This window comes from Nothobranchius furzeri, chromosome 16 (genome assembly GCF_043380555.1).
Source record: "Nothobranchius furzeri strain GRZ-AD chromosome 16, NfurGRZ-RIMD1, whole genome shotgun sequence".
Taxonomy (NCBI): domain Eukaryota; kingdom Metazoa; phylum Chordata; class Actinopteri; order Cyprinodontiformes; family Nothobranchiidae; genus Nothobranchius; species Nothobranchius furzeri.
Window position 1 is genome coordinate 31,930,437 of NC_091756.1, and position 25,912 is coordinate 31,956,348.

At 40.7% G+C, this 25,912-nt stretch overlaps 2 protein-coding genes across 2 annotated transcripts; both read right to left on the minus strand.

Moving 5' to 3' along the window:
* Positions 1-2,957: 2,957 nt before the first annotated feature.
* LOC107387601 (voltage-dependent T-type calcium channel subunit alpha-1H) lies at positions 2,958-25,633 on the minus strand. The gene is made up of 14 exons (XM_054749138.2): positions 25,611-25,633; positions 25,112-25,180; positions 24,850-25,026; positions 24,630-24,759; positions 24,409-24,534; positions 24,200-24,286; positions 23,884-24,040; positions 23,632-23,771; positions 23,442-23,551; positions 23,154-23,287; positions 22,996-23,054; positions 22,790-22,868; positions 6,472-6,614; positions 2,958-5,925 (listed from the first exon to the last, which is right to left on the minus strand). Exons 3-14 carry the CDS (start codon positions 24,918-24,920, stop codon positions 5,506-5,508), a joined length of 1,656 nt encoding a protein of 551 aa, XP_054605113.1. The 5' UTR covers positions 24,921-25,026; positions 25,112-25,180; positions 25,611-25,633; the 3' UTR covers positions 2,958-5,505.
* LOC129166550 (G2/M phase-specific E3 ubiquitin-protein ligase) lies at positions 8,327-16,344 on the minus strand. The gene is made up of 5 exons (XM_054749139.2): positions 15,106-16,344; positions 13,808-13,989; positions 13,578-13,729; positions 9,544-9,758; positions 8,327-9,025 (listed from the first exon to the last, which is right to left on the minus strand). The coding sequence occupies exons 1-5, from the start codon at positions 15,314-15,316 to the stop codon at positions 8,766-8,768; spliced, it is 1,020 nt and encodes a 339-aa protein (XP_054605114.1). The 5' UTR covers positions 15,317-16,344; the 3' UTR covers positions 8,327-8,765.
* Positions 25,634-25,912: the final 279 nt, after the last annotated feature.

Genomic DNA, 25,912 nt, shown 5'->3' on the forward strand with positions numbered 1-25,912 from the left:
AAGTGGCGCAAAAGCTGGATGAACATATATATTAAGGAGCTATCCCCTGAAAGGGCACCCTAACATCACCAAAACATTTATTTTCCATTTTTTTACTTATACGACTCGAACGGCAGCCTGCACCCCCACAAATGTTACATGAAAACAACCAGCTCGGCCGTGGGAAGTGCATTTTATCACTCCAAAATCGTCACTGACGTGTTTGTTCACGCTACGCTTCCAAAGCACATCGTCTAGACTACTGCAAGTCCCTTCACGCTGGGGTTAGAAAGGCGGCACTTATTCGACTCCAGCTTGCACAAAAAGCTGCTGCTAGATTCCTGACCGGCACCAGAAAGTGGGAACTCACCACACCTGTCTTAGCCAAATATGCACTGGCTTCCAGTATCTTTCAGAGTTCAGTTCTAGAAATGTCACTGACGCCATCGTCACTCCAAGGTTTATTTAATTATGTCTTTATTTAGTTATGAGGCTCAAACAGTAGCATGCACCCCTACAAATTATATATCAGAACAGGCTGGGATGTGGGACGTCTTGTTTTTGGTGTGGTCACAACACGGTTTAGTTGGTTAGTTAGTTAGTTAGTTAGTTAGTTAGTTAGTTAGTTAGTTAGTTAGTTAGTTAGTTAGTTAGTTGTCAGCCACCGTTATAGCGGATGACTGCAAGTGTGACTTGGACATGCCCCAGAAGCGGGGGCACGCTATCATTATGTTTCAAGTCTACGTTTTACACGCTACGCTTCCAAATCACGTTTATATCGTGCCAGACAGCAATTCAAGCACAAAGCAGTGTGAAACACATCCAGAAGCTTTCAAAATGAAAGTAACATGCAAGTAAACATAGGTAATTTATACAGGAAGTTGTCCGCTCTTCGCTGGCCCCTTTTATAAAGAGCTAGTCACTAATCTGGGTGTAAAGTTGGATGCATCACTAAAACTAGAGACTCAGAAATGGAGTGGTGCATTCTTGCTTTTTTTCATCTTCACCGTTTACCCAGGATCAAGCCGCTAGTGTCAAAAGCTCATCTGGAGACTGTAGTCCATGCATCCATTACTTCTCATCTAGACTACTGCAAGTCCCTTCACGCTGGGGTTAGAAAGGCTGCACTTGTTCCACTCCAGCTTGCACAAAAAGGTGCGGCTAGATTCCTGACTGTTACGATCCAGGCTGTCTAGGGGGCCTGGGGTAACAATTGAGGACACATGTTCTCGGGTTAAAAGTAACAAAACAACATTTATTTACATAAATATAATCACAAAACATAGATGAACAAGACATCAGCAGCAACGCAAAACGAGTAACAACTAAACTCTCATATTAACCAAATTATTACCAAAACTACGAAAGACCATCACATAATTTCCTAATTTCCGAGTGATGTCTTATTTAAAACAAGCGCCTAAAAAGGCTAACGGTTAAACACAGAGTTTGGCGTTCCCTCAGCACGCGAGCCAGCCACATTTTTAGATCCTTTAGCTCGTTTGAATCCAGTTTTATTTGACATATTTAACTTGTTTTTTATTATCATTCTTTGCTCTTATCTCCTGCTTTTATCTAGTCTTAATATATGGGTCAGCGATGTTTTTAATGCGTGTACAGGTCTTTGGCTCGCCTTCTGGCAGGTGGAAGGGGCTATATAAATAAAGGTTTCTGCAGGCTTCCTGCTGTTAAAGGGGAGTTTTTCTCTCCTCTTTCACTACATGCTGGCTTAGGATGAGAATTGCTAAAAATTTACTGACATAACAAGTCAGTGTTCAATGGATTTGCTTAATTAGGATATCTGTAACTAATTGAATTAGTAAACTGAACTCATGCCACTATTTAATGACCCACTTCAATGAAAATCATGTTTTTTTCTGTTTGTTCTTAAGGCATTTTTCTTTTGCTACGACAAATGCTAAAACATATAAACGATAAATTGATAAATGACCCGCACTTGTATAGCACCTCTCAGAGTAAGGACTCCAATGTGCTTTACACTGCAGTGTATCATTCATCCATTCACACACACACACATTCACACAATGAAAAGGATATCCAAAGATCTATCTAAAGAAAATTAAGCTCAAAGAAGCATTTCTGAGCATTTTCTTCATTCAAATAGCTGTGAATCAGTAGCAGACAAAAAATAAATGCTGTCTAAAATTCCACCCAGTGGCTTTGTGACATCACCACTGGGCGGAATTTTAGACTGCATTCCGCTGTGCCCCCTCAGGCTCTGAGGGGTAAAGAAGAAGATGGAGGATCAACACCTATGTGTTGTAGCGGGATCAATTATTGCAACACATTCTCCCACCTGTTCATCCTGTTTGCTAGCACTACATCAGCTATTTATGTCTGGTGTAATGCTAGCAGCCAGTGCTGCATGCAGCTGTGTTTACAGATTATAATTTAGTGTAGTGTGTCATATGGGCAGGTTTTCTTCTACATATAAATGATTGTGGCGGTGCACCAGAGCTAAATATAATCCGCCACACCTTCACAAGTTTTTTTTTCTATATGTTAAAAAACAATGTAAAACAGAGGTCACAACAGAGTGCTACGACACCCGGTGTTGTGCCATAAATCGACTCGCTGCCAAAAAATGATTAGCCACTAATAAATAAGGTAATATGGTAATATTTAGGTAAATTTAACCCTTTACAGGTGACCAGGACTCTGTGATCAATTTTTGGCAAGGGAAATGATCATTTGTTGCCATTTTTGAGGTGTTTATGAATGTGGAAGACACCCAGCATCCTGTGATGGCACTAATAACATCAAGACATAATAAATAAAGTAATATTTAGGTAAATTTAACCCTTTACAGGTGACCAGGACTCTGTGATCAATTTTTGGCAAGGGAAATGATCATTTGTTGCCATTTTTGGGGTGTTTATGATGATACAGTAGACAGTATGAGTAGTAACATCAACAGATAATACATAAAACCCTTATTTGGTCAATTTTAGCCTTCGTGAAAATCTGAGCGATTCAATCACTTTTTGGCAAGTAAAATGCCATTTTAGTTGTCTACAATTAAATCATCAATAAAGAATTTAAAGATATTTTGAGGCGTTTCTTATAGGTAAACAGGAGGGTGTAGTCTCTATTTGGCAAGTGACAATCTTAATTTTATGTGCTGAAGTGCTTTTATCTTGTTACTTTTAAATAGAGCAACGTAATGTATAGATAGTACCTACACAATGTCATTAAAGCCAAAGCTTGATCAGTTTAAATACTATTTTTCAAGTAAAAATGTGCCCCAAACTAACTGTGGCTCCATGTCAAGTGGACTAAAGAAAGGAAGGTGAAAAAAATCAAATCGCTGGAGAATTGTTTATTTACATTTATACGACAATTACATTCAATACAGGGCACCATTTTACATTGTTTGTTTATTTTTTAGTATCAAGTATCCGAACCGGATACATGGGTTCATCCAATTGTGGACCCACCACCCACAGGAGGAACATGAAGGGTTCGGTGCAATGTGGATCGGGTGGTAGACCAAGGCGGGAGCCTTGGCGGTCCGATCCCCGGACAAGGAAACTGGTTTTTGGGACATGGAACGTCACCTCGCTGGCGGGGAAGGAGCAGAAGCTTGTGGCAGAAGTTGAGCGGTACCGGCTAGATATAGTCGGACTCACCTCAACACATAGCAGTGGCTCTGGAACCCAAGTCCTTGAGAGGGGTTGGACACTCTCCTTTGCTGGAGTTTCTCCAGGTGAGAGGCGGAGGGCTGGGGGTGACTTTTTGTTAGCCCCAAGACTCTCTGCCTGTGTTGGGGTTTACCCCGGGGGACGAGAGGGTAGCTTCCCTGCACCTTTGGGTCGGGGAACGGGTCCTGACTGTTGTTTGTGCAGAGACAGGTCAGCCTGAAGAGGAAGGGAAGTTATTTTCACATCTCTAGTTTGTCTTTTGTTGACAAATCTGTGTGCTGAAGCTTTAACGGGGACCCCCTGAAGCTCCGATCCCAAGTGGTCTCCAAGGTGACACAACAGGTGACCTATACAGAAAATGGCTCTTTCCTTCAATTCCTGGTTGATGTCTGCTGCTTTGAGCCTCTTCACCGTTACGAAAACACCTTCAGGAAGAGTTTTATGGAGAACAGGTGACCAAATAAAACACATCTGGACTCAAGCAACAGCTGATCCAAAGCGAACACATGGAAGGATGAAAACAAGAACAAATAAAAGTCTGCAAGAACAAAATATTCCTTTGCTTTAATAGATTTTCTGAAGGAACCCGACTCCTTCTCAACTCACAGGTTCTGACAAACCCGTTTATGAAACCAACACACATTAAAGCAATAAGGTGAAGCAAAGCAGTTTCCTGGAAACATAAATCAAGAATTGTCGAAGAGAATTAGTTTTAAACTCCTGCAGAAACTTCCCCGGCCGGGGCCAATGCACCTCTTTGACATACGGCTTTAGGCCAAACGCTGCAGACACGGCTGTCGGTTCCTGAGGTCTCCTCAGTTTGATCAGCTGCTGAGTGACCAGCAGCGCCTCAGATGTGATCTCATAAAAGCTGTCCTCCACACACATAAAAGAAATTTCTCTTTGCTAAATGTTTGTGACTTCCAAAGGAGCCTTCTGTGGGTGTGTGAGAACAGCTTTATATTGAATGTATTGAACACCTACAGCAACAAAACCTTATTAAATGAGTCAGGCAGAGCTGCATACAGCAAGAGGAACGGCCTAAAACCTGTCAGAGGGGTGGAACATGGCCTTTAACCTCGTGCAGAAACAACGCTCACATCCTCTCGTCTCCTCCCATCAGTGCAGAGGGTTAAGAAGCGAAGAAACTCAAGCGGGTTTTTTGTTAATGCAGGGTACATTTTGAGATAAAAATTGAGATTCGATGTGGTTGCTACTCAAATCCAGGCTCACTAACTGACCTGCTAACCAACCGGTGTGTGCAGAGGCAGTTTGAGTGAACGTTGGTTCAAAACCACTGAACAGACCTGTTTGATCTAATCATCTAAATCCTTATTAGGACAGGATTTAATGAATAAAATGGTGACTAACAAGTACTTCTTAGAGTCAGTAAGATCTTGTTTGCTAATTCCAAAGAAGATGCAGAACTCCTGATGTTTTTCAGATTAAACACTCAGCTGATAAAATAGGATTCCAGTGAAATCTGTTCTGACCCACATTATCACACCTGTGGAGACCTTAAATCCTAAAAACCTGACAACATGTTTGTTCAATCCCATATTGATGTCTAGAGAGTGATTTTATAATGAAATAACACATGAATTAACACCGTTTAGTGAAAGTCAGAAGGCCAGCGGCAGCATTTCAGTAACCTGTGAACAGGGAGCAGAGGTCTCTGGCACTGACAGACCGCTCAGCGTGTCAAACAAAAGAATGTTTCCCTAAAAGACCACTAGAGCTGTTTCAGTAGGTAACTGTGAACTTTAATTTTTAACACCAAACGAATAAACAAACTGGAAAACTTTTTAACTCCAAACAAAAACAACAACAAAAACCTGGAAAACTTATAAAATGTCCTGAAACTTCAACGTTTTTGTCGGAGGAGTACTGCTGTCCGTCTATTCCGACTCTTGCTCCTCCTGCACCTGCTGCAGCTCTCGCTGCTGCTCCTCCTGCTCCAGCTCCCCGCTGCTGCTGCTTCTCCTGCTGCAGCTCCCCGCTGCTGCTGCTCCTCCTGCTCCAGCTCCCCGCTGCTGCGGCTTCTCCTGCTGCAGCTCCCTCTGCTACTACTCAAGTTCCTGCTGCAGCTCCCGCTGCTGCTCCAGCTGCCGCTACTTTTGCTCCTGCTGCTGCTAATACTGTATCTGCTGCTGCTGCTCCCACTGCTGGTACTTCTGCTCCTGCTCACGGACCCTGCTGCTGCTAATGCTGCTGCAACTCTCCTCTGCTGGTCCTCCAGATCCCACTCCCGCTCATCCTCCTTCAGCTGTTCTTCGTATCTTATCTGAAAAAAGACATAACAATCTTAAAGAGCTGGATCTACCAACACTGGTTTTTCACCCGTTTCTCAATAAACAACATTCATAACATTCCAACACCCTTTTTTCCCAGGATCAGTAATGATGAAACAGTGAATATTTTCTCCTAAAAACACAAATGAACATGTTTGTTTCAATAGTAAAAGTGTCTCAGAAAAATCCTGCTAAACTTCTTGTGGCCTCAGATCTAAAGGAGCGGTCTCCCATCCCAGCATCTTCAGCCCCAGTGCATGCCAAAGAACAACCACATCATCTGCAGGAGGCAGAGATGAGATCCCAGGATTCCCAAACCACAGGTTCTCTTTTCCACAGGTTCCACCAACAAGATCAGAGACCAAAGAACGTCCTAGCAGAGTTCAACCCGCTCTGGGAACAAGCTTGACTTTGTGGTAACAATGTGCTCAAACTCTGGGGCTTTGACATGATTTCATGTCAGATGATGATTCCACTAAACATGGATGTTCTTAGCTGCATCGTGAGTAGCTGTTGTGTTTTAGTGTTTTGTGCATTACCTCCAAGTTCTGCTCCACGGCCTCTACGATGAATGCTGGCATCATGTTCCAGAGGATGAGCTGGGAGATGATGACAAACGAAACCGAATAAAGCAATGAGATCCAAACGGAAGAGCACGAGTCGTCTCCGGGTCTGCATGGTCCTGCATTACAGGAGAGACAATGTCATTCCCTCTCTGGCAGGCAGGCGTGAGCGGCCAGAGTCAACATGGTGAAATGCATGTGTGAGTTTAGACGTACGGTCCAGATGTCAACCCAGCCGTCGCCTGTGAAGATCCTGATGACGGTCAGAAACGCATATCCAAAGCTTTTAAAATTAGAGTAGCGGTCCAGGCCGATGCAGGGGTATATGGCGCGGTATGGGGGCCAAAATTAAGACTACTGCCCAGCAGCAGGAGGCTATATAAGTTCCGAAGCAAACTACTGATCTGATTAATGATAAGCTGGCGCCGGTAACTGAGAGGCTGGCGCTGCTTACTGAGAAGTAGCACCTTTACCGGCGTCACTACTAGATATGCTAGGGACTAGCAGCCCTCGGCTGGTAATTGACTGGATCTCACACTCCCTCTGCTGTCTATTAGCATGGATAGGCTAGCGTTAGCCTGGACGGGCTGGTGTTAGCATTGGAGAGGCTAGCCATTAGCGTGCCTAGGCTGGCCACTAGCTGGATTTCCTACCTCCTCGACGGACCATTAGCATGGATAGGCTGGCGTTAGCATCGGAGAGGCTAGCCATAAGCGTGCCTAGGCTGGCCACTAGCTGGATTTCCTACCTCCTCGACGGACCATTAGCATGGATAGGCTGGCGTTAGCATCGGAGAGGCTAGCCATAAGCGTGCCTAGGCTGGCCACTAGCTGGATTTCCTACCTCCTCGACGGACCATTAGCATGGATAGGCTGGCGTTAGCATCGGAGAGGCTAGCCATTAGCATGTCTCGGAGAGTCACTTTATTAGATGCGGTTTTTTTTTTGTTTTAACTTTTATTAAACGTATGACATACGGTGAGACCAGCAATCACAGTTGCTTCTTTGACAGAACACACTGTTATACATATTAACTTTAAGCATATTGTAAAGCTGACAGCCTGTTAGCATTGATCAGGTGCTGCGTAAACTCCATTCTATTAATTACATGTTGATGGCGTTTTCTTTTTAGTTTTTTTTTTGCACATATCAGAGAAAAAGCCAGAGCTAACTAATATGTACTTTTCATCTCTGAATTTTAAATCCTTTGTATTGAATTACAGGTTAGTAATTATTAAAATTGTGATGTTATCTTTATTAAAACTACATATGTAAAATGTGTCTGATAATCATTTCCCTTAGGGGAACAATAGTTTTGTTGCACTAAACTTACTGTTGTCTCTGCTGAAGGTTATGGGATGTGAAGTTTTCTCCTCAGATGATCTTGTCAAAAGAAAAATAGAGTATGGCTGAATTTATACTTTATACCACACACAGTAAGTCAAACTTTACTACAACAAACAGCTGGAGTTTGACCTGAATTTTAAAAGTGGAAAAAGAACTTTATTTAACTATTCAGTATCCTAAGTCACCGCCTGCTAATGTATTCAAATTTAAAGCTCAATAAAACTGTAGCACTTCTTCAATAAGTTTTTGTAGATTAAAGAAATTCACCAATATCACAAGAAAGTCACATATTTTACTGATAAAAATGACTGTCTTAACAGTGTTGTAGATGTGTAGTCAGTATTTTTGCATTTTGGTGCAGTTTGTTTAATAAGGGCTGGTTGTTCATTCAAAAAGGTATAGGAACGACATTCATGTAGTGCTACAAGTACTCATGCCTCAATAAAAATCACTTAAGTGGAAGAAATACAGAACACTCTGCAGTAGTGAGCTAAAGATTTTTTTAATGTTGCCATCAAAAATTCAGCCAGCCGCAGTGCTTCCATGTACAAATCTGCTCCAAAACATGAGCTGGCTGTTAACGGGTCTATTCTGTCCAACAATCTGTTGACATTTTATATTAATGAGTCTGGATGCTCTGGCACGACAATGTCAGCAGTGGAATCAGAGGCGGGTAAAGATCCCTCAAAGTCATTGCCCCATTCACTGAGGCTGACCTGTGTGGACAAACAAATATTCAAAACAATAGACTCAATAGAATCAGAATGAGAACAATGGAGCACATTTGGTAAAATCTGTACTCTAACCAATAAAACTGTTTTCTGTGGGAGAAATTGGCACCTAAAATGCAAAGGCTAATATGAATAAAACATTTCAAAATAATTCTATTAGCCAACCTTGAACAAAGGAACAATCATTTAATAACTATGATAGTCCAAACCCTTCACTTGCACCAATCCCAAAAACCATGTGGCTTTTGAATTCTTGGTATGTTGTGTGGACTATGGGGAGATACAGCCGGTTTGTGCATGTGTTAGCTTTTGGGTATTTGGAAAACTCCCCACATTCCTCAGGATCATGTAGAAAGCACAGAGTTGGACTGGACCTTAGGTCAAGTGGAGGAAAGGATTTCAAGCCAGTGGAGAAAAACAGGATCATCTCCAACGAGACATCTGAATCTTCATCTACAAAATAAAGAAAAAATGACATAATGTTGGAAAGTACTGGAAGCATTGTTTCTATAAGCATGTATATTCATAAACTGTAGGGTTAAAGTGACATTCTAAATATAATGCATAAAAATGTAAAGTTTTTAAAAAGGCCTAACCATGTAAATTGTAGTTGTTTTTTATCATCTTCCAGGTTAAATTGTTATGAGTTGTTCTATTTCAGAAACAAAAACAAAGCAGAAATAAAAACAGTTTGTGTTCTTACAACGTACAGGTGAAATTAGAAAAATGAGAATCTGGAGCAAAAGTTACTTTATGTCAGTAATTCAACTTAAAGGTGAAACAAATCTATGAGTAGACGCATTCCATGCAAATCCAGATAATTCAACTGTTTATTTGTTATAACTGTAACAAAATGTTATGGCTTACAGCTGATGAAAACCCCACATTAAACATCTCAAAAATTTATGAAACATTACTGAAATAAATGGACTTTGCATCATATTCTCATTTTTTTAGTATGCCTCCCATACCCTCTGCTTCCAAGATGAAGTTTTCCCACAGACAGAGTATCAAGTTCTCAGTGGAACGCTTGTTGGACCCAGGGGTGTGTAGCACAGGTCTGAATGCATTTTTGATGTTTTTGGCTGTTATTCGGTTGTCGTGATGACACATGATCTTCAAGAAGAACTCCTTGTTTTCCATCATGGCAGAATAAACACCCAGGGTCTTTAAGCCATCTTTGAACCTAGCATGACAAAATATATTTAGCAAGTGATTTTCAAATTAATATATAAAAAAAAAAGAGCTAACATTGTAACGTGCTATATGAAATCTTTGTACAAAAACAAAGATTAGTAATAGCCAAAGCTTTTGGGAAAATGCTATAAAATCCAAATCCAGCGTAGATCCAGTTAAATAAAGGGCTTTGAACTACAGCCCTGTAATGAGATTGTGATCCTGAAAGATCTCATTGCAAATCTTGCAGGAGTGGCTGACTTTGAGGTTACAACAGACAGCTAAATTTACTAGAAGGTGGAGTGCTAACAAAGGCTGGTGAATATGAAACTGAAAAAAGAAAGGAAAATTAGTGCCTCAAGTGGAGGAGTTTAAGTATCTCGGGGTCTTGTTCACGAGAGAGGGAAAGATGGAGCGCTAGATCGATAGGCAGATTGGTGCTGCTTCTGCAGTGACGCAGGCGTTGTACTGATCTGTCATGGTGAAGAGAGAGCTGAGCCAGAAGGCAAAGCTCTTGATTTATCAGTCGATCTACGTTCCTACCCTCACCTATGGTCACAAGCTTTGGGTAGTGACAGAAAGAATGAGATCGCAGATACAAGCGACCAAAACGAGTTTCCTGGAGAGTGATCCAGTGTGTAATAAGGGTCTACATTTACATGTCTATTTCATCTCATTCATTCTATAAGATTCCATGACGGATCCAAGGTGCTGAACACAACACAAATAAAACATAAAAGCTTTAAATAAAGTGTAACAATCGTAAAACCAACATAGAAATATTAAAGGAGAGAAGTTAAAACAGACAATTAAAATACAGTAAAAATAATAAGAGGCAGGGGCAACAAAACCAAGTTAAAAAAATGCTAATCCTGGAATGCCTTGACATAAAAATGGGTCTTTAAAAACCATCAATGGAGGTGACTGGTGCACCACCAAAGGCATCTGGTTTCAAAGTGTATGAGCCAACACCAGAAAAACGCACGGTCCCCTCGTGACCTGCACTTGGTGCACAGAAACATCAACAGCTCCCTGTCATCAGAGCAAAGGTCCCGCGAAGGGGCATGTCTATGCAAAAGGCTGACAAGATAATGCTGTAGCCAGGGACGAAATTTTGATTTCAGAAGTGGGGGGGACACAGCAGGCCTGTGCGGATTTGGGGTGGGGGGTGTTATGTAAAGACCCCTTGACACGTCACGTGCCCATCTCAATAATTTTCCATCCTCTCTCTCTCTCTCTCTCTCTCTCTCTCTCTCTCTCTCTCTCTCTTTCTCTCTCTCTCTCTCTCTCTCTTTATATATATATATCAAAGTTAAAAAATGTACAACTCTATTATTATTTTTATTTATTATCATTATTGAAGTGCAGTTTTGGCTGTTGACAATGGATAGGTCATTGTATTTATTGTTTTGGGTCTTTTTTTATTGTTTTTGGTGCAACATTTTCAAACGGAGTGAGATTCCTTTTTTATTTAATTTTTGTTTGTTATTTTTATTCATTTAGAAGTTCTGGTTCTGGACATTTCAATGTTAAATGAAGGTTTATTTGTTGCATTTTAAAGGGTGTACTTGCATTATTATGATATATTAACATTATATTAGTGGTTATTTTGGTCTAGATAATGTTGACAATGATATCGTTTATCATCAACAATTTGTTGGACAAAATATCGTCCAGCAAAATGTGTTACTTTCCCAGGCCTAGTCAAAAGTATAAAAATTATTTATACAAAAACGGTCCCTCCTGAGATCTGGCCGTTTGTTCATTTGCTGTGTTAGAGGACATGCTGAACTAATGTTTTACACATGATCATCACCCTAACATTTGAGTGTATAAAAACATATTAAATGTTTTTTTTCCCTTAAAAGTGTTTAAACAGTTGTTGCATTTCAACACACAAAAAATAAATGGAAAAAATAAGATAAATCTAATGAAAAGTGTACATCTTTGACATTAAGCTTAAAAAAATCTGTTGACGATGATGATACTGTTCATTTTTCAGAGCTTTTTAATGTGAACATATACATTGCAATAGATAAGTTTACAATAAAGTTAAATGATAAAAGTTTTGAAGTTACACTTCTACTACTACTACTACTAGTAATAATAATTATGATGATAATAGTAATTAAAAAAAATAATTATAATAATACGAATACATTGTGTCTGAGGAGTCAGTTATGTGGAGGAGATGAGTTTGTAAAAGTTAGTTTTGAGTATGTTTGTGAAGGAGGAGGTGAGTCTGAGCTTAATGCAGGGGTGTCACATGTTCCAACTTACGTTTTGACTTTGAAAGAAGTCTCTTATATCCACTTTTCGTTTTCTTGACATGTTGCCACCTGGCTGTGCCTAACTACCAAAGACTCACAAATGAACACTTATTCAAATGTTATGTAATGGAAGCTGAGCTGAGCTCTGATATTACACAGCGTCTAGTTGACGATGTGACTCAGTACCGGTGTTCCCTAGCGGCTCCAAACTAGCAAAACAACGTGAGCACGTTCTGACTGTTTCCAACTTGAGTGACAGCAGCAACAGCCAATAATACGTTAGCAAGTATCAGCAGAGCCAATAGATTAGCTTTTGGGCGGGTCTAATAGGAAACCGGTTTCCGTTTCGGTCCTAGTGCTCAACCAAATCCATTTAATGGAGCGTAATATTGTTTTTGGACGGAAAAAAGTGCAGGGGACCAAAACTGCCTTTTGAAAAAGTGGGGGGGGGACATGTCCCACCCGTCCCCCCCCAAAATTATGTCCCAGGCTGTAGCCATTCCTTGTAGGGACTTGTATGTCAGTACCAAGACCTATGGTCAGCTAGCTATGGGCTAGCTGACATGCTAGTGCTGGAGTGTGCATCCAGGAGTGTGGTTCCTGCACGTTTTCAAATCTTTCACTGTGTGATCACAGCTGATTTGTTTGACTTAGTGATGAATCGCTCCTGTAGAAAACATTGAAGGCTGAGGAGACATTTCAGCGGTTAGATTAAGTGTTGAAAACAGCACATGAGGAGGAGAGTACAGCAGTTTGTTTTTATAACAGTGAATTAAAACAACACCAGAGGGTGTTAAAGCCAAAACTTTGTGTGTCTTTATAGCCAGGCAACATCTAAATCAGGGCTATTCGTTTGGGCCTCGAGGGCCAGTATCTAGCACGTTTTAGTGGTTTCTGTGCTACAACACACTTGATCCTGTGCAGCATCTCATCAGGCTCTGCAGAAGCCTGTTAATCACCTGCTGATTGAAATCAGGTGTTTTGAATCAGGGTTAAAACTAAAACATGCTGGAAACCGGTAATCGAGGCCCAGAATTGAGTCTGATCTAAACCATGCAGGGCAATGTGCCTTGAGGGACAGGATTGGGATTCACTCCCATCTGGCAAGAACAGTTTCTTCCCATGTGGTCGGAGCCAGGAATGTCAATCATAGAGCTGCCCACTCCATTTGCTTTGCTTCAGTCACATAACCCTGTGTTGTGTTGGCACCTCAACTGATCTGCTCTGACCAGTATCTAGACTGTCTTGTATAAATAGTACCCGCTTCTCTAATTATTGCCAATATTATATTTTTATCTTTTCATTGGGTTTCTTTCTTAATTCTAATTTTTGCTAATCATTTATTTTTTCTTGCACCAAGTACCGCAGCAATTACCTAATGTTGTGATTTCATGCACACATAACAATAAAACCCTTCTGATTCTGAATCACTGGGGCACTGTTTGAAGAATTTGCATCTGGTGTGTGTTTGGTATAAAGTAAAATAGTGTAAGTAATATGACTGTTGTGAGTTCTGCTTTTAATAGTCACTAGCACAAGGTTGTGTGTACTATCATTACCTCTCAAATGCAGACCGTGTTCTGCCAAAGATGTACCAGTGTGCAGTGTCCAGAGCCATTTTTTGTGCATTTTCAGGTGTTGCCAAGTTGCGTCGTGACCCTGCCAAGTCAATGGTGTCTTCAAGGTTCTCAGGAACTTCACCAGAACAAACCTATAAAATATTGTGATATATGTTTATACACCAAATAATGTATGTTATATACATAAACATGTGTATTTATATACTGGCCTTCTGTAGATCTTCTCTCAATTTCAAATCTGGAACTTCGTCAATGGTCACCGTTGTCATCTCTGGTGACTCTGTGAGTGCATGGAATAGAGTTCTGGAGAAGAACCGGGGAGCAGGTCCTCCATGGACTAGAGACATTGCAATGGTCATTGCGGCGTAGAAGTAGTCATCTCTTTCCATAGCTACAAAGGTAGAGTTTGTGTGTGGTGTGAGGAACATTAAAGATAAAAAAACTATGCTTTGTGAAATACACTTAGAACAGATGACAGTGAAGAAATAACATTTTTTTATTTTAGCAATGGTGTGAAATTTTAATGCTATGTCAAATAGGGGTGTGCAATCATAGCTACTTCACAATTAAATTTCAATTCAGTGAAGTCTGTGATAGAGACTACCCCCACACCCACTTTATACCGCTATTGTGGAATCTTATTAAAAATACACGATCGCATTCGCACCACACTACTGCCACAGATCGAACACTTATAAACGAACAAACGCCCCCCTGGTGCTGCCTCAGCTTTGCAGCAAAGTAATGCTGTAGTTTTATGAAAGAGGCTGGAGTTGCGGGACAGTTTTATTGATCATTACTTGATAGTTAGCTGGTTAGGATGAACAACCACCGGCTTTTTCTCTTCATCTAATCCGTACTGTAAACATGTAAGGGGCTGTCACATGTTGGTAGAGTTGTTGGTGTATTTTATTTTAGCTTTACACAACTGTCCTTTAGTCCTGATGAGTGAATTCCATCAGTGGCTGAAGCTGAGAAACAGCTTCCTTGGTATGTTCTTTCTGTGTTTGGCTTCTAATTCCATTGTTGGTTCTTTTTTAAAACACAGGAAAGGTTTCTCTTTACCTTGCTGACAGGAGCTGCACAGCGTCAGCTCTGAGGATGTTTTGCTGTCGGCAAACCAAACTGTCAGCAAGGTAAAGAGAAACCTTTCCTGTGTTTTAAAAAAGAACCAACAATGGAACTGAGAAACAGCTGTTCATTGCTGTTTTGTTATTTACTGCTGATCAGTCCCCTTAAGTGTCCAGGTCGCATGCTTCATTTTCATGTTTCTTCCACGCTTTGTGGCAGTTTTTATTTATAATCATTTATGAAAGATTACAAATCAGTATTGAATTGGCACGTCTCATTGCGATGCATCGAATAAATTGTGAATCAGCACACCCCTAATGTTAATACTGCAATACTGTTCATATTTTTTGTGGCTAAAATGACTGTTGAAAAAACAACAACATTTAATACATCCTTGATTTTGACATGTCAAATAATTACTAAATATGCATCTCACCTGAACTGCAGTAAGATATGAATTTGCTGTTTTCTGGTCCTACAAACAGCTCACTACCATGCAAATAATCCAAAACAAGGGTGAAGAACTCCCGCTTTGGTCCCCCTGAATCAACTGCTCCTTCAGCTTTTCCAACATCGTCCATGAACTTGACATCGATGCGCCAATGAGGTTGAAATGACTTCCGGCTAAGAGCCAGTCTTGCACCCATCCAGATCCGAGATCTGCACACACTTACATACGATGCAGGACTTTCATCTCCATATTCAATTGCCTTCTCCAGTTCTTTGAGAATATTCTCAATGTTTCTGTATAAAAAAAATGAAGCACAAATAGAACTAAGTTAGGTGTGAATCATTGCTGCACCCAGTTTTGAATAAGAAACATTTTTTCTATAGCGCCTCACTAGAAAAAAAATCACAAGGTGCTTCACAAGAACAAAACAGAGAAAAAAGCAATTATTTTAAAACATATTTTGTGATGTAAAAATTGAGAAAAAAAGTAAAATATGTGAAGGAAGAAAGAAAATGAATTACAAAAAGGTAATCACAGGATCCCAAGAAAGACAGAATTAACAGAAACAGCAGCATGACAAAAAACTACTGAGGAACAGGAGGGTTGTCCAAGTGTGAGGAAATGAAGGTGTGGATAATATGTATATTCCAGTTACATTTTTTTATCCCAAATTTAAGATTTAGAGTATTTGCCATTATTGGGTCCTGATCTTGAGCAATGCATAAAAATAAGAAGAAAACAAGTTGTCCAAATTTTTTTTTATTATCAATTATATATTTATTTCTTCTTGTATTTGTATTTTCATTAGCTTACCACCAAAAATCACTGGTTTACGAAGTACATTGATAAATTTGTTCATATAATGAATATTTAAAAGCAGAGTCATTGCTCACATTTACAATTTTTTATGTCTTCAATTTACAGCTGTATCGAGTGATGAGTGTTCCCATTTTGGGGAAGGCATGTAACGCCACGGATGGCAGGCTCGCTTTACTCTGCACAACACGTGTAGCTACCGCAAGCAGCTCTGACGCAGCTAGAGACAACGAACCCTGATGTTTTGCAGTTCCACAGCAATTTATCTTTGTTTATCAACATATCTTTCGAAGCTAACTACGTGTCTTTTGCTGCTGCTTTTTGGCCAGATCATCGTCGTAAATGAGAATGAGTTCTCAATCGACTCATCTGGTTAAATAAAAGTAAATGAAATAAAAATCAATGCTGGCTGGCTCAGTGTTTTTGCCCAAGTTGCCACCTAGAACTGGCAATGTTTGTGGCAAACTGGGACTTAATGGTAATTTGCTTTGGCAACACCTTAACCCTTACTTCACAAAGCACTTTTTTGTGCTCAAATGACTTTAACGTTAGAAAATTTAAACGATGGGTAAGGGTTAAGGTTAAGTAAAAAGCCAAAAGAGAAAGGCGGTAGATCATGCAGCTCTGTATTTTCTACCACAGGAAGTACCCAGTATGCACACATTACAAAGGTCAGTTACACTGACTTCACTGTCCGGTTTACAATATGTCCAAACAGAAGACATTTTTCTCTCCTGAAGAGACGTTACCTAGCTAACCGCTACATGTTATGTTTTCTGAATTTTGCACCCACTGTAAATTGTGTGACATTACAGTGTTGTCGTCTAACAGACAAAGAATACTGATGTAGTGGAACTTGTAAAAATTAAAACTAAGCCATTGTCGTTAAGTTTCAAAGTGTCTATCACAGGATGAATTTAAAAGATATTTCTTGTTCCAATGTTGAAGCAGATTTATTTATTTTTTTGCATCCATTAAGATACTTTGAAAATCATGTGATTGGGGTCAATTTTTAATCACGTGATCGGATTAAGTATCCCTAATTAAATTCAAATAATACCTCACAATGCAAAACTAAAAAAGAAGAATGTTTAAACTATGTGCTTTGTTCTTACCGCTCATTTGTGCCTGGAGTGTCCTTATCCTCAACAGCTGGCTCAGGAACATTTTGGTTCAGCGTCCTAATAAATATTTTATAATAATAACATTAAATCTTTGTGTTTTTAATACCACAAAAATGTATCATATATTCACTGTGTAGCAAGTCTGTATTTCTCAAATAACATTAATAATCATATAAAAACACAACTGTGCTTAATTCAAAGAGAGAGCATTGTTACCTGGCCTGATATTATTCAAATTATTATGCTCATGAGTCTAAGGTGTACCAGTTCTTCAGGTTGAATTTGGCATTCAATGTCTTAATTATTTAACAAATATCCCCCTATCCTTGACAAAGGTAATAGTCTTTTTTAAAATGACACAGAAGTCAAGCTGCAGGTGTGAATAGTTGACTCAGTCTAGGGCTGCTCGATTATGGCAAAACTGATAATCATGATTGTAATGAATCTTAAGGGTCAATTTTCACCATCGAATTGACACAATAACCTTTCATGCACGCCAGAGCTGCAAAGTCAAGGTTGCACCAGCAAGAGGATCCAGACGCACAAATCAACCTTTTGCTCACTTATTGTTCAACGCAGACATAAATAAACTGCCAAGGTCTCCCACAAAAGCCCTTCTCTCTGCTAAAAGTCGTACTGCTGGATTCCTCACTCTGAATAAAAGTGAATCCACACGAATCCTACAAGGCATTACAACTTATATGCTAAATAATCATGTGATGAATGAACAAGATGTTTAAATGAAATGTATGAATAATCTGTGCTTAAATCAATGAACTTGAAATGAATATTGTTCTTACAATGATCCATTTATATCTCAAATCACTGTGTTTGACTTAACAAGTTAATCATTGTTTACTCATACACGTTGCAAAAAGATACATATTAAGGTTAAAAACATTTTTGTATCTGAAGGAGGGCGTGGCTTTCTGAGGAATGTTGGTAAATAACCAGAAACTTCTCAAATTCGGACTTGCCAGAATACGCCATAAATCATAACATTGTAGTTTAATAAAACAAGAATTACTTCCCGAGGGATTCAGTTTCTAGTGGAGTTCCGAACCGGCCAATTCGGAACAAGCATCCTTGAGACATCTCTTTTGCCTGTTTGCACGCTGCAAGCTGACACAGCCTCTGTCCCTCGGCATTCTTCAAACATCCAAAAAATGCCCATACTTCCGACTTTGTCTTCTTTGAGGGATAATAAATGTCCCGAGTGCTGCCGTCTCCTCCTTTGGCCATTATTTCAGCTTTAGCTTCAAGAAAGTTTTGGTCGTAAACAACAAAGTGCGCATGTGCCGCCGGCAACTTCAGCAGATGATACGGTGGCTGGTAAGGGTCACCGTGCCTACACCGCAGCCACTGTAATCCACCGAGATAATATATTTTTTAAAAACAAGATGGTTATTATTGTCAACTTTTTTACCGGGGTTTACTACTACACCGGTTACCGTGACAACCCTAGCCCTGACACACTTTCAGATATACTCATGGTGCAGCTGTGTTCTCCAGAGATCAAGGACTAGGACCCAAATGAGGCTGTAATGCTTTGGCACAAAGACGGTGTCAGAAGCAGGAGGCCAGACTTCATGGACAGAGAAAACAAGGAGTCTGACTAGATTTCATTGAAAGAGTTCATAAAAACATCTCTAAAAATAAATAAATAAATAAATAAATAGTAAAAATGACAAAAGAGTTGTTTTTCTTATTAATTGATGTTTTAATTATTTTGTCACTCTGTTTGGAATCAACATAATATAGAATAACATGCTTTAGGTAGATCTAAATCATTTAGAATTTTGGCTGGTAAAAAAATATGCTTGGCCGGTAGATTTTCATCATCTACCAGCCAACTTGGCCGGTGAGTAAAAAATTTAATTTCGGACCCTGCCCACACAGTAAATACATGACAATAGTGAACGGTTGGATTTAAAATGACGACTTTTGTCATCAATGGCAGTGAATGAGTTATAAAGACATGGACATCAGCAGCCTACTCTGATCTTTTCATTTTTTTAAATGGCAAAATGACATTGGTAAAAGTTGTACATTTTGGTAATGATAAATTTTCAGTTTACTGCCCTTGTCTAGATAACTTCATTATTATTTAATACAATTTTATCATGTGATACTGCTCATTTTCTTATGTGTAGGTGGCAGCTTTGTGTTTCCATAGGTATGTTCTGTTTTTGTGGAGCGTTTTATGTCATTGTTAAAGTTAAAGTCTCATAGTTAACACACACACTGGTGTGTGATGAAAATTGACCTGTACATTTGAACCATCCCCATGGGGAGTGGTGAGTTGCAGACACGGTCGTGATCGGGAACTATTTGGTGGTTTGACCCCCTAATCCAACACCTTAAAGCAGAGTGTCAAGCAGGGAGGCATTGGGTCCCATTTTCAAAGTTATTGGTATGACCTGACCAGGATTTGAACCCTAATCTCCCTGTCTCAGGGCAGACATTCTACCACTATGCCACTGAGCTGGTCATCTGTGTGGGGAAACCCCACTGGATTTCATATTGCATGCAGTAATGTTCACATACTGATGGCAACCAATAATTTAAATGTTTTTCTCAATAAAATTAATAAATAAAATTGCCTTTGTAAAGTACAGTACTGGAAAAACCTCATCGTGAACATCCTTTTTTTAAGGACTGGATCATAATTTGTCCACCACACTGCTCATCTGTCTCTCCCCCATCTGCACATAACCCTGTGTGCAAAAATCACGTCACTTTTTTTTTGAGTGGCATGGTTCATTCTCAACTTACACCTTTACTGGCTTCAGGGTAAAAAGTGTCTCCATGGTCAATGTTGCAGTGTGGCTAAATTATATTCTCTCTTAATATATTTATGTACATATTTAGACCAAATTCTCCTATAGAGGAAGATGTATAGGTCTTTGTGATAACATGCTTTTTCTTTTTAGAGAGCAGATGTTTCATCACGGGCCGAAGTGTTCATAATCAACGCATTGAGAGGCTTTGGCGTGATTTGTGGCAGTCAGTGGTTTGCAACTACCATGCAGTGTTCCAGTACATGGAAACTACGGGTGCTCTTGATTCTGACAATGAGATCCACCTGCTGTGCCTGCACTACGTAATGATTCCAAGAATCAACGCCCACCTAAATGTCTTCAGAAGAACTTGGGACAGACACCGCATTTCCTCTGCTGGAAACCGCTCCCCTGACCAGCTGTGGATCTCCGGGCAATTGACAAGTGAAGTGGAACCAACTCAACCAGTATGATAAATATATTTGTATTTTTGAGTACTGCTCTGCTTTTACATGTTAAATGTGCAAAATTTTTTGTCATTAATATTGTTTTGAATATTTGTTTGTCCACACAGGTCAGCCTCAGTGAATGGGGCAATGACTTTGAGGGATCTTTACCAGCCTCTGATTCCACTGCTGACATTGTCGTGCCAGAGCATCCAGACTCACTAATACAAAATGTCAACAGATTGTTGGACAGAATAGACCCGTTAACAGCCAGCTCATGTTTTGGAGCAGACTTGTACATGGAAGCACTGCGACTGGCTGAACTTTAATTCTCTTCTTGGTGTTCAAAGTAGTTGCTGTTTTTAGCATCAAAGTAACTTGCTCTAAAAGTGTATAATCAAACTGTAAATGCCTGATTATGTGCTTCACTTGAAAAAAAAATGTCTGTCATGAGCAGGACTTATGATAATGTGTCAACATAAAATTAACATGTATTGATGGCTAAGACACAGATGGGCTGATGACACGTGTGTTCCTTCTTTATTTGTGTTAGTATTGTTTATTTTGGGGGGGGGGGTGTTATTGAGACATGAATACTTGTAGCACTATATGAATGTCGTTCCTATACCTTTTTTGAACGAACAACCAGCTTATTAAACAAACTGCACCAAAATGCAAAAATGACTACACATGTCTACAACACTGTTAAACACTAATTTTTATCAGTAAAATATGTGACTTTGTTGTGATGTTGATGAATTTCTTTAACCCTCCCACTGTCTATGGGTGACCCCGTGAGGAAAGTTGACCATTGAGCAGGGTTGATGGTTTATCCCTTGAGGTCCACGTGGCAGGGGTGAGGTGGTGTTCACTCCTCACCCCTGCCACGTGGACCCAAGGGATAAACCATCAACCCTGCTCAATGGTCAGCTTTCCTTGTGGGGTCACACCCATTAGAACAGTGGGAGGGTTAATCTACAAAAACTCTTATTGAAGAAGTGCTACAGTTTTATTGAGCTTTAAATTTTAATACATAAGCAGGTGGTGACTTAAATAGGATACAGGTTGCTGACTAATTAAATAAAGTTCTTTTTCCACTTTTAAAATTCAGGTCAAACTCCAGCTGTTTGTTGTAGTAAAGTTTGACTTACTGTGTGTGGTATAAAGTATAAATTCAGCCATACTCTATTTTTCTTTTGACAAGATCATCTGAGGAGAAAACTTCACATCCCATAACCTTCAGCAGAGACAACAGTAAGTTTAGTGCAACAAAACTATTGTTCCCCTAAGGGAAATTATTATCAGACACATTTTACATATATAGTTTTAATAAAGATAACATCACAATTTTAATAATTACTAACCTGTAATTCAATACAAAGGATTTAAAATTCAGAGATGAAAAGTACATATTAGTTAGCTCTGGCTTTTTCTCTGATATGTGCAAAAAAACCAAACTATTTAAAAAGAAAACGCCATCAACATGTAATTAATAGAATGGAGTTTACGCAGCACCTGATCAATGCTAACAGGCTGTCAGCTTTACAATATGATCAATCAAACTTTATTTCAGACAAGGGATATGTCCATAACAAGAATAAAAAAAAATAAATATGCTTAAAGTTAATCTGTATAACAGTGTGTTCTGTCAAAGAAGCAACTGTGATTGCTGGTCTCACCGTATGTCATACGTTTAATAAAAGTTAAAACAAAAAAAAACCCCGCATCTAATAAAGTGACTCTCCGAGACATGCTAATGGCTAGCCTCTCCGATGCTAACGCCAGCCTATCCATGCTAATGGTCCGTCGAGGAGGTAGGAAATCCAGCTAGTGGCCAGCCTAGGCACGCTTATGGCTAGCCTCTCCGATGCTAACGCCAGCCTATCCATGCTAATGGTCCGTCGAGGAGGTAGGAAATCCAGCTAGTGGCCAGCCTAGGCACGCTTATGGCTAGCCTCTCCGATGCTAACGCCAGCCTATCCATGCTAATGGTCCGTCGAGGAGGTAGGAAATCCAGCTAGTGGCCAGCCTAGGCACGCTAATGGCTAGCCTCTCCAATGCTAACACCAGCCCGTCCAGGCTAACGCTAGCCTATCCATGCTAATAGACAGCAGAGGGAGTGTGAGATCCAGTCAATTACCAGCCGAGGGCTGCTAGTCCCTAGCATATCTAGTAGTGACGCCGGTAAAGGTGCTACTTCTCAGTAAGCAGCGCCAGCCTCTCAGTTACCGGCGCCAGCTTATCATTAATCAGATCAGTAGTTTGCTTCGGAACTTATATAGCCTCCTGCTGCTGGGCAGTAGTCTTAATTTTGGCCCCCATACCGCGCCATACGGGTAGTCCTCAGAGCATTCTGGTCAACACACGAGATCAAGGATGTTACTATATCTGCAACCTGTGTGTGTGTGTGTGTGTGTGTGTGTGTGTGTGTGTGTGTGTGTGTGTGTGTGTGTGTGTGTGTGTTTGCGTGTGTGAGAGTGTGTGTGCTTTTGAAGAAACTAACCCAAAGTGCTGAACGCATCCACCCCAACATTGGCGTACACCACGAGGACGAACACCAGCAAGACACAGAGGGGGAAGATCTGCAAGCAGAGCATTTGTAATCCAGACAAAAAGCTGAATGTTTTCCAGGAGTGTTAAAGGATAAACATTTATAATTAAAAAGTCCCCCAAAATATGGGAAAGAAAAATGGCAGCATGCACATTTACCCATTGCAGGCTCTTAAAGAGGATCAGAGCAAACTTCCTCACCATCTTCATCCTCAGAGCTGAAAAAAAGCACAGCCACGTCAGCTTTAAGCACACATACAACACACACCCGCCAAAGATCTGTTTCATTTGAATAAATCTGTTTAATTATTTTGTACCTTGTGAGTAGCGGAGGATCCGAAAAACCCTCAAGGCTGTTGGGCTGAAGGTCATCGAGTCCGCCAGCTGCATCACGTCCAAGGACAGGTTGATGCCCATGATCAATGTGATGAAAAAATAACCATAGAGCAACCTAAGTGAACACACACACACACACACACACACACACACACACACACACACACACACACACACACACACACACACACACACACACACACACACACACACACACTGTGAGACACATGTAGCACATACTGAAAAAAAAGGTCCTTTAAGGAAGTTACTTGTTGGACAGGAATCTCCTGAAGCCATACCCAACCAGTGTGATGAAAATCTCACTGGTCAGGAAGCCGGTGAAGATGACCTGGCAGAGGATCACCACGACGCCGACAGACTGAATACACAGAAACAGTTATTAAACACACTTGCAGATGGAGACTTTTAGACTCAGACGTGTGTGTGTGTGTGTGCTACCGTGGTCTGATGCCTCATATCCACACCCATCAGCACCAAGCTGAAGAAGGTGGACAGGTTTATCGCAGTTTTGTAGCGAGGGTCAAACAGAATTGCTTGTGCCCTCATCTGCAGCAGCGTGAACCTCGTCCGGCGTGTCCCTAAAACACACAAGTGAAAACTACATTCACCCACTAGTGGAAACACTAAACACCTTCAGGCTGCTGTGATGACAGAGATCAGCATAGGTGGAATAGACCGCCACTCGTTTACCGATTCTGGGCAGGGACCACAGCTGCTCCCTCCGACGAACCAGGAAGTACTGCTGACCCTCTGCAGCCGCTCCGATGAACATGTCCGCCAGAAAGAAGCTCAGCCACATGAAGAAGACAAAGTAGAAGGCTGCCCAGGGCTTGTTGTTCAGCACCGGCTGAAAAAGAGTTTGTTATTACGCAGCTGTCCCAAAGGCATCCAAAATGTCTGTTAGACCCACTGAGCCACTCGTGATGGTAGAGTCTGGGTTTGACCAGAGAACATCAGTAAAGAACCATTTCAGGCATTAAACATGAATGAAATAGCTGAGAAGTACCTGTTGATCAACTCCGACAGAATTTATGCCGTCGTACATGGTATTTGCCCAGCTCCCGGTGAACATGATGAACAAAGTCCACATTCCCTAAAAGACCAACAGAGAGTTTTAGTTCTCAACCATTTTGTGTTTGGTTGAATGAAAAAGTCCTTCTCAGATGGACAAAAAAAGAAATAGGCCCCCTTTTTGATCAGGGACAGAGTACTTACAAGCACCACGCTGTTGAAGTCATACAGCTTACCGCTCCACCAATAGCCAGCGATCAGGCAGTCGGCCTTGGTCCTGATGTTAGTCAAATTGCTTCCTTCACAGCCGTATAAGGACCCTCTAAACAGCTACAGTCATTGGAAAAAGACAAGCTTGTTGGAGAAAGCATCAACAGCATTAAAAACAAACTATATCATGAAAATGTTGCCTCAGATCAACTAACCTGAACACCCAGGATGCTGTAGAAAAACACGATGATGAGTGTCACAGCACTCACATGTGTGATGGAGCCAGAAACAGCATCTGTCAGGGGCTCTAACACCGTGTTCATCATTATGGACTCAGTCATCATCCTGAGTTATACACAAGACGCAAACGTCTAAATTAAACCTGCAACTACAAACTCACAGAACCAGAGAATAAATCATTGTTAAATAACGGACCTCAGCACCCGGAACAGCTGGAGAATCTTTAACGTCGTCAGGATTCTCGGCCTGTATGGAAACGTCATCATACACAATATTATCCACCAGGGAGACCACCACCAGGAAGACGTTAAAGATGTTCCAGGGGGACTGCAGGTAGGGCAAGGCTCCACACACTAACCCATCTCCAATGACCTGCAGACGTTGAAGAGGAAACATTTGCAAATGATTTGTAGAGTCCTCCTAAAGGGTTAGCGCTAAGACTAAAGTGACTTCTCACCTTGACCAGGATCTCAAGGACAAAGAAGATGGTGAATATCACGCTGGCCACATCCAGCTTCGATCGCATCTGTCAAGCAAAAGAGGTTAGTAGACAAAGTCTGTGTGTGTGTGTGTGTGTGTGTGTGTGTGTGTGTGTGTGTGTGTGTGTACTCATCCATACATCAAAGTGAGTACCAATGACAAGCGTTTTACCTGCACACTGAGGACATTAGTAGAAAAATGACGACATTTTGCTTGTCCTCACTTTGATACAATGTCGCAGAGCTCTACTGATTAGTTTTAGAGGATTAGTGTGAATTAAAGTTTAGTTAAGACTAGGGTTTAGAATAGACTGGTTATGGTTAGAGTTAGGATTAGTCACAATCCAGTCAATAAAAGTAATGACGATCCTCATGCACAACAAATGCTAGACGAGAATGTGTACATGTGTGTGTGCGTGTGTGTATTCAGCAGCGTGTGAAAATCTACAGAAACAGTGTTAAGTGTTTTTGGCTCACCTCTGGAGACAGGTCCGGTTCCTCCAGGCACACGATGAAGCAGCTCAGCAGCACCAGGAGCGTGTGGGCAAACTCAAAAAGTCCGTGGTCGTTGATTTTGTGTACAATCTCACGAACCCTGAACAAACACACACACACACAGAGAGAGAGAGAGAGAGAGAGAGAGAGAGAGAGAGAGAGAGAGAGAGAGAGAGAGAGAGAGAGAGAGAGAGAGAGAGAGACTTGAAAGTAAAGCAGATGTACTTTAAACACAAAGAAACTGGTGGTGGTGGTGTGTGTGTGGGTGTGTGTGTGTGTGTGTG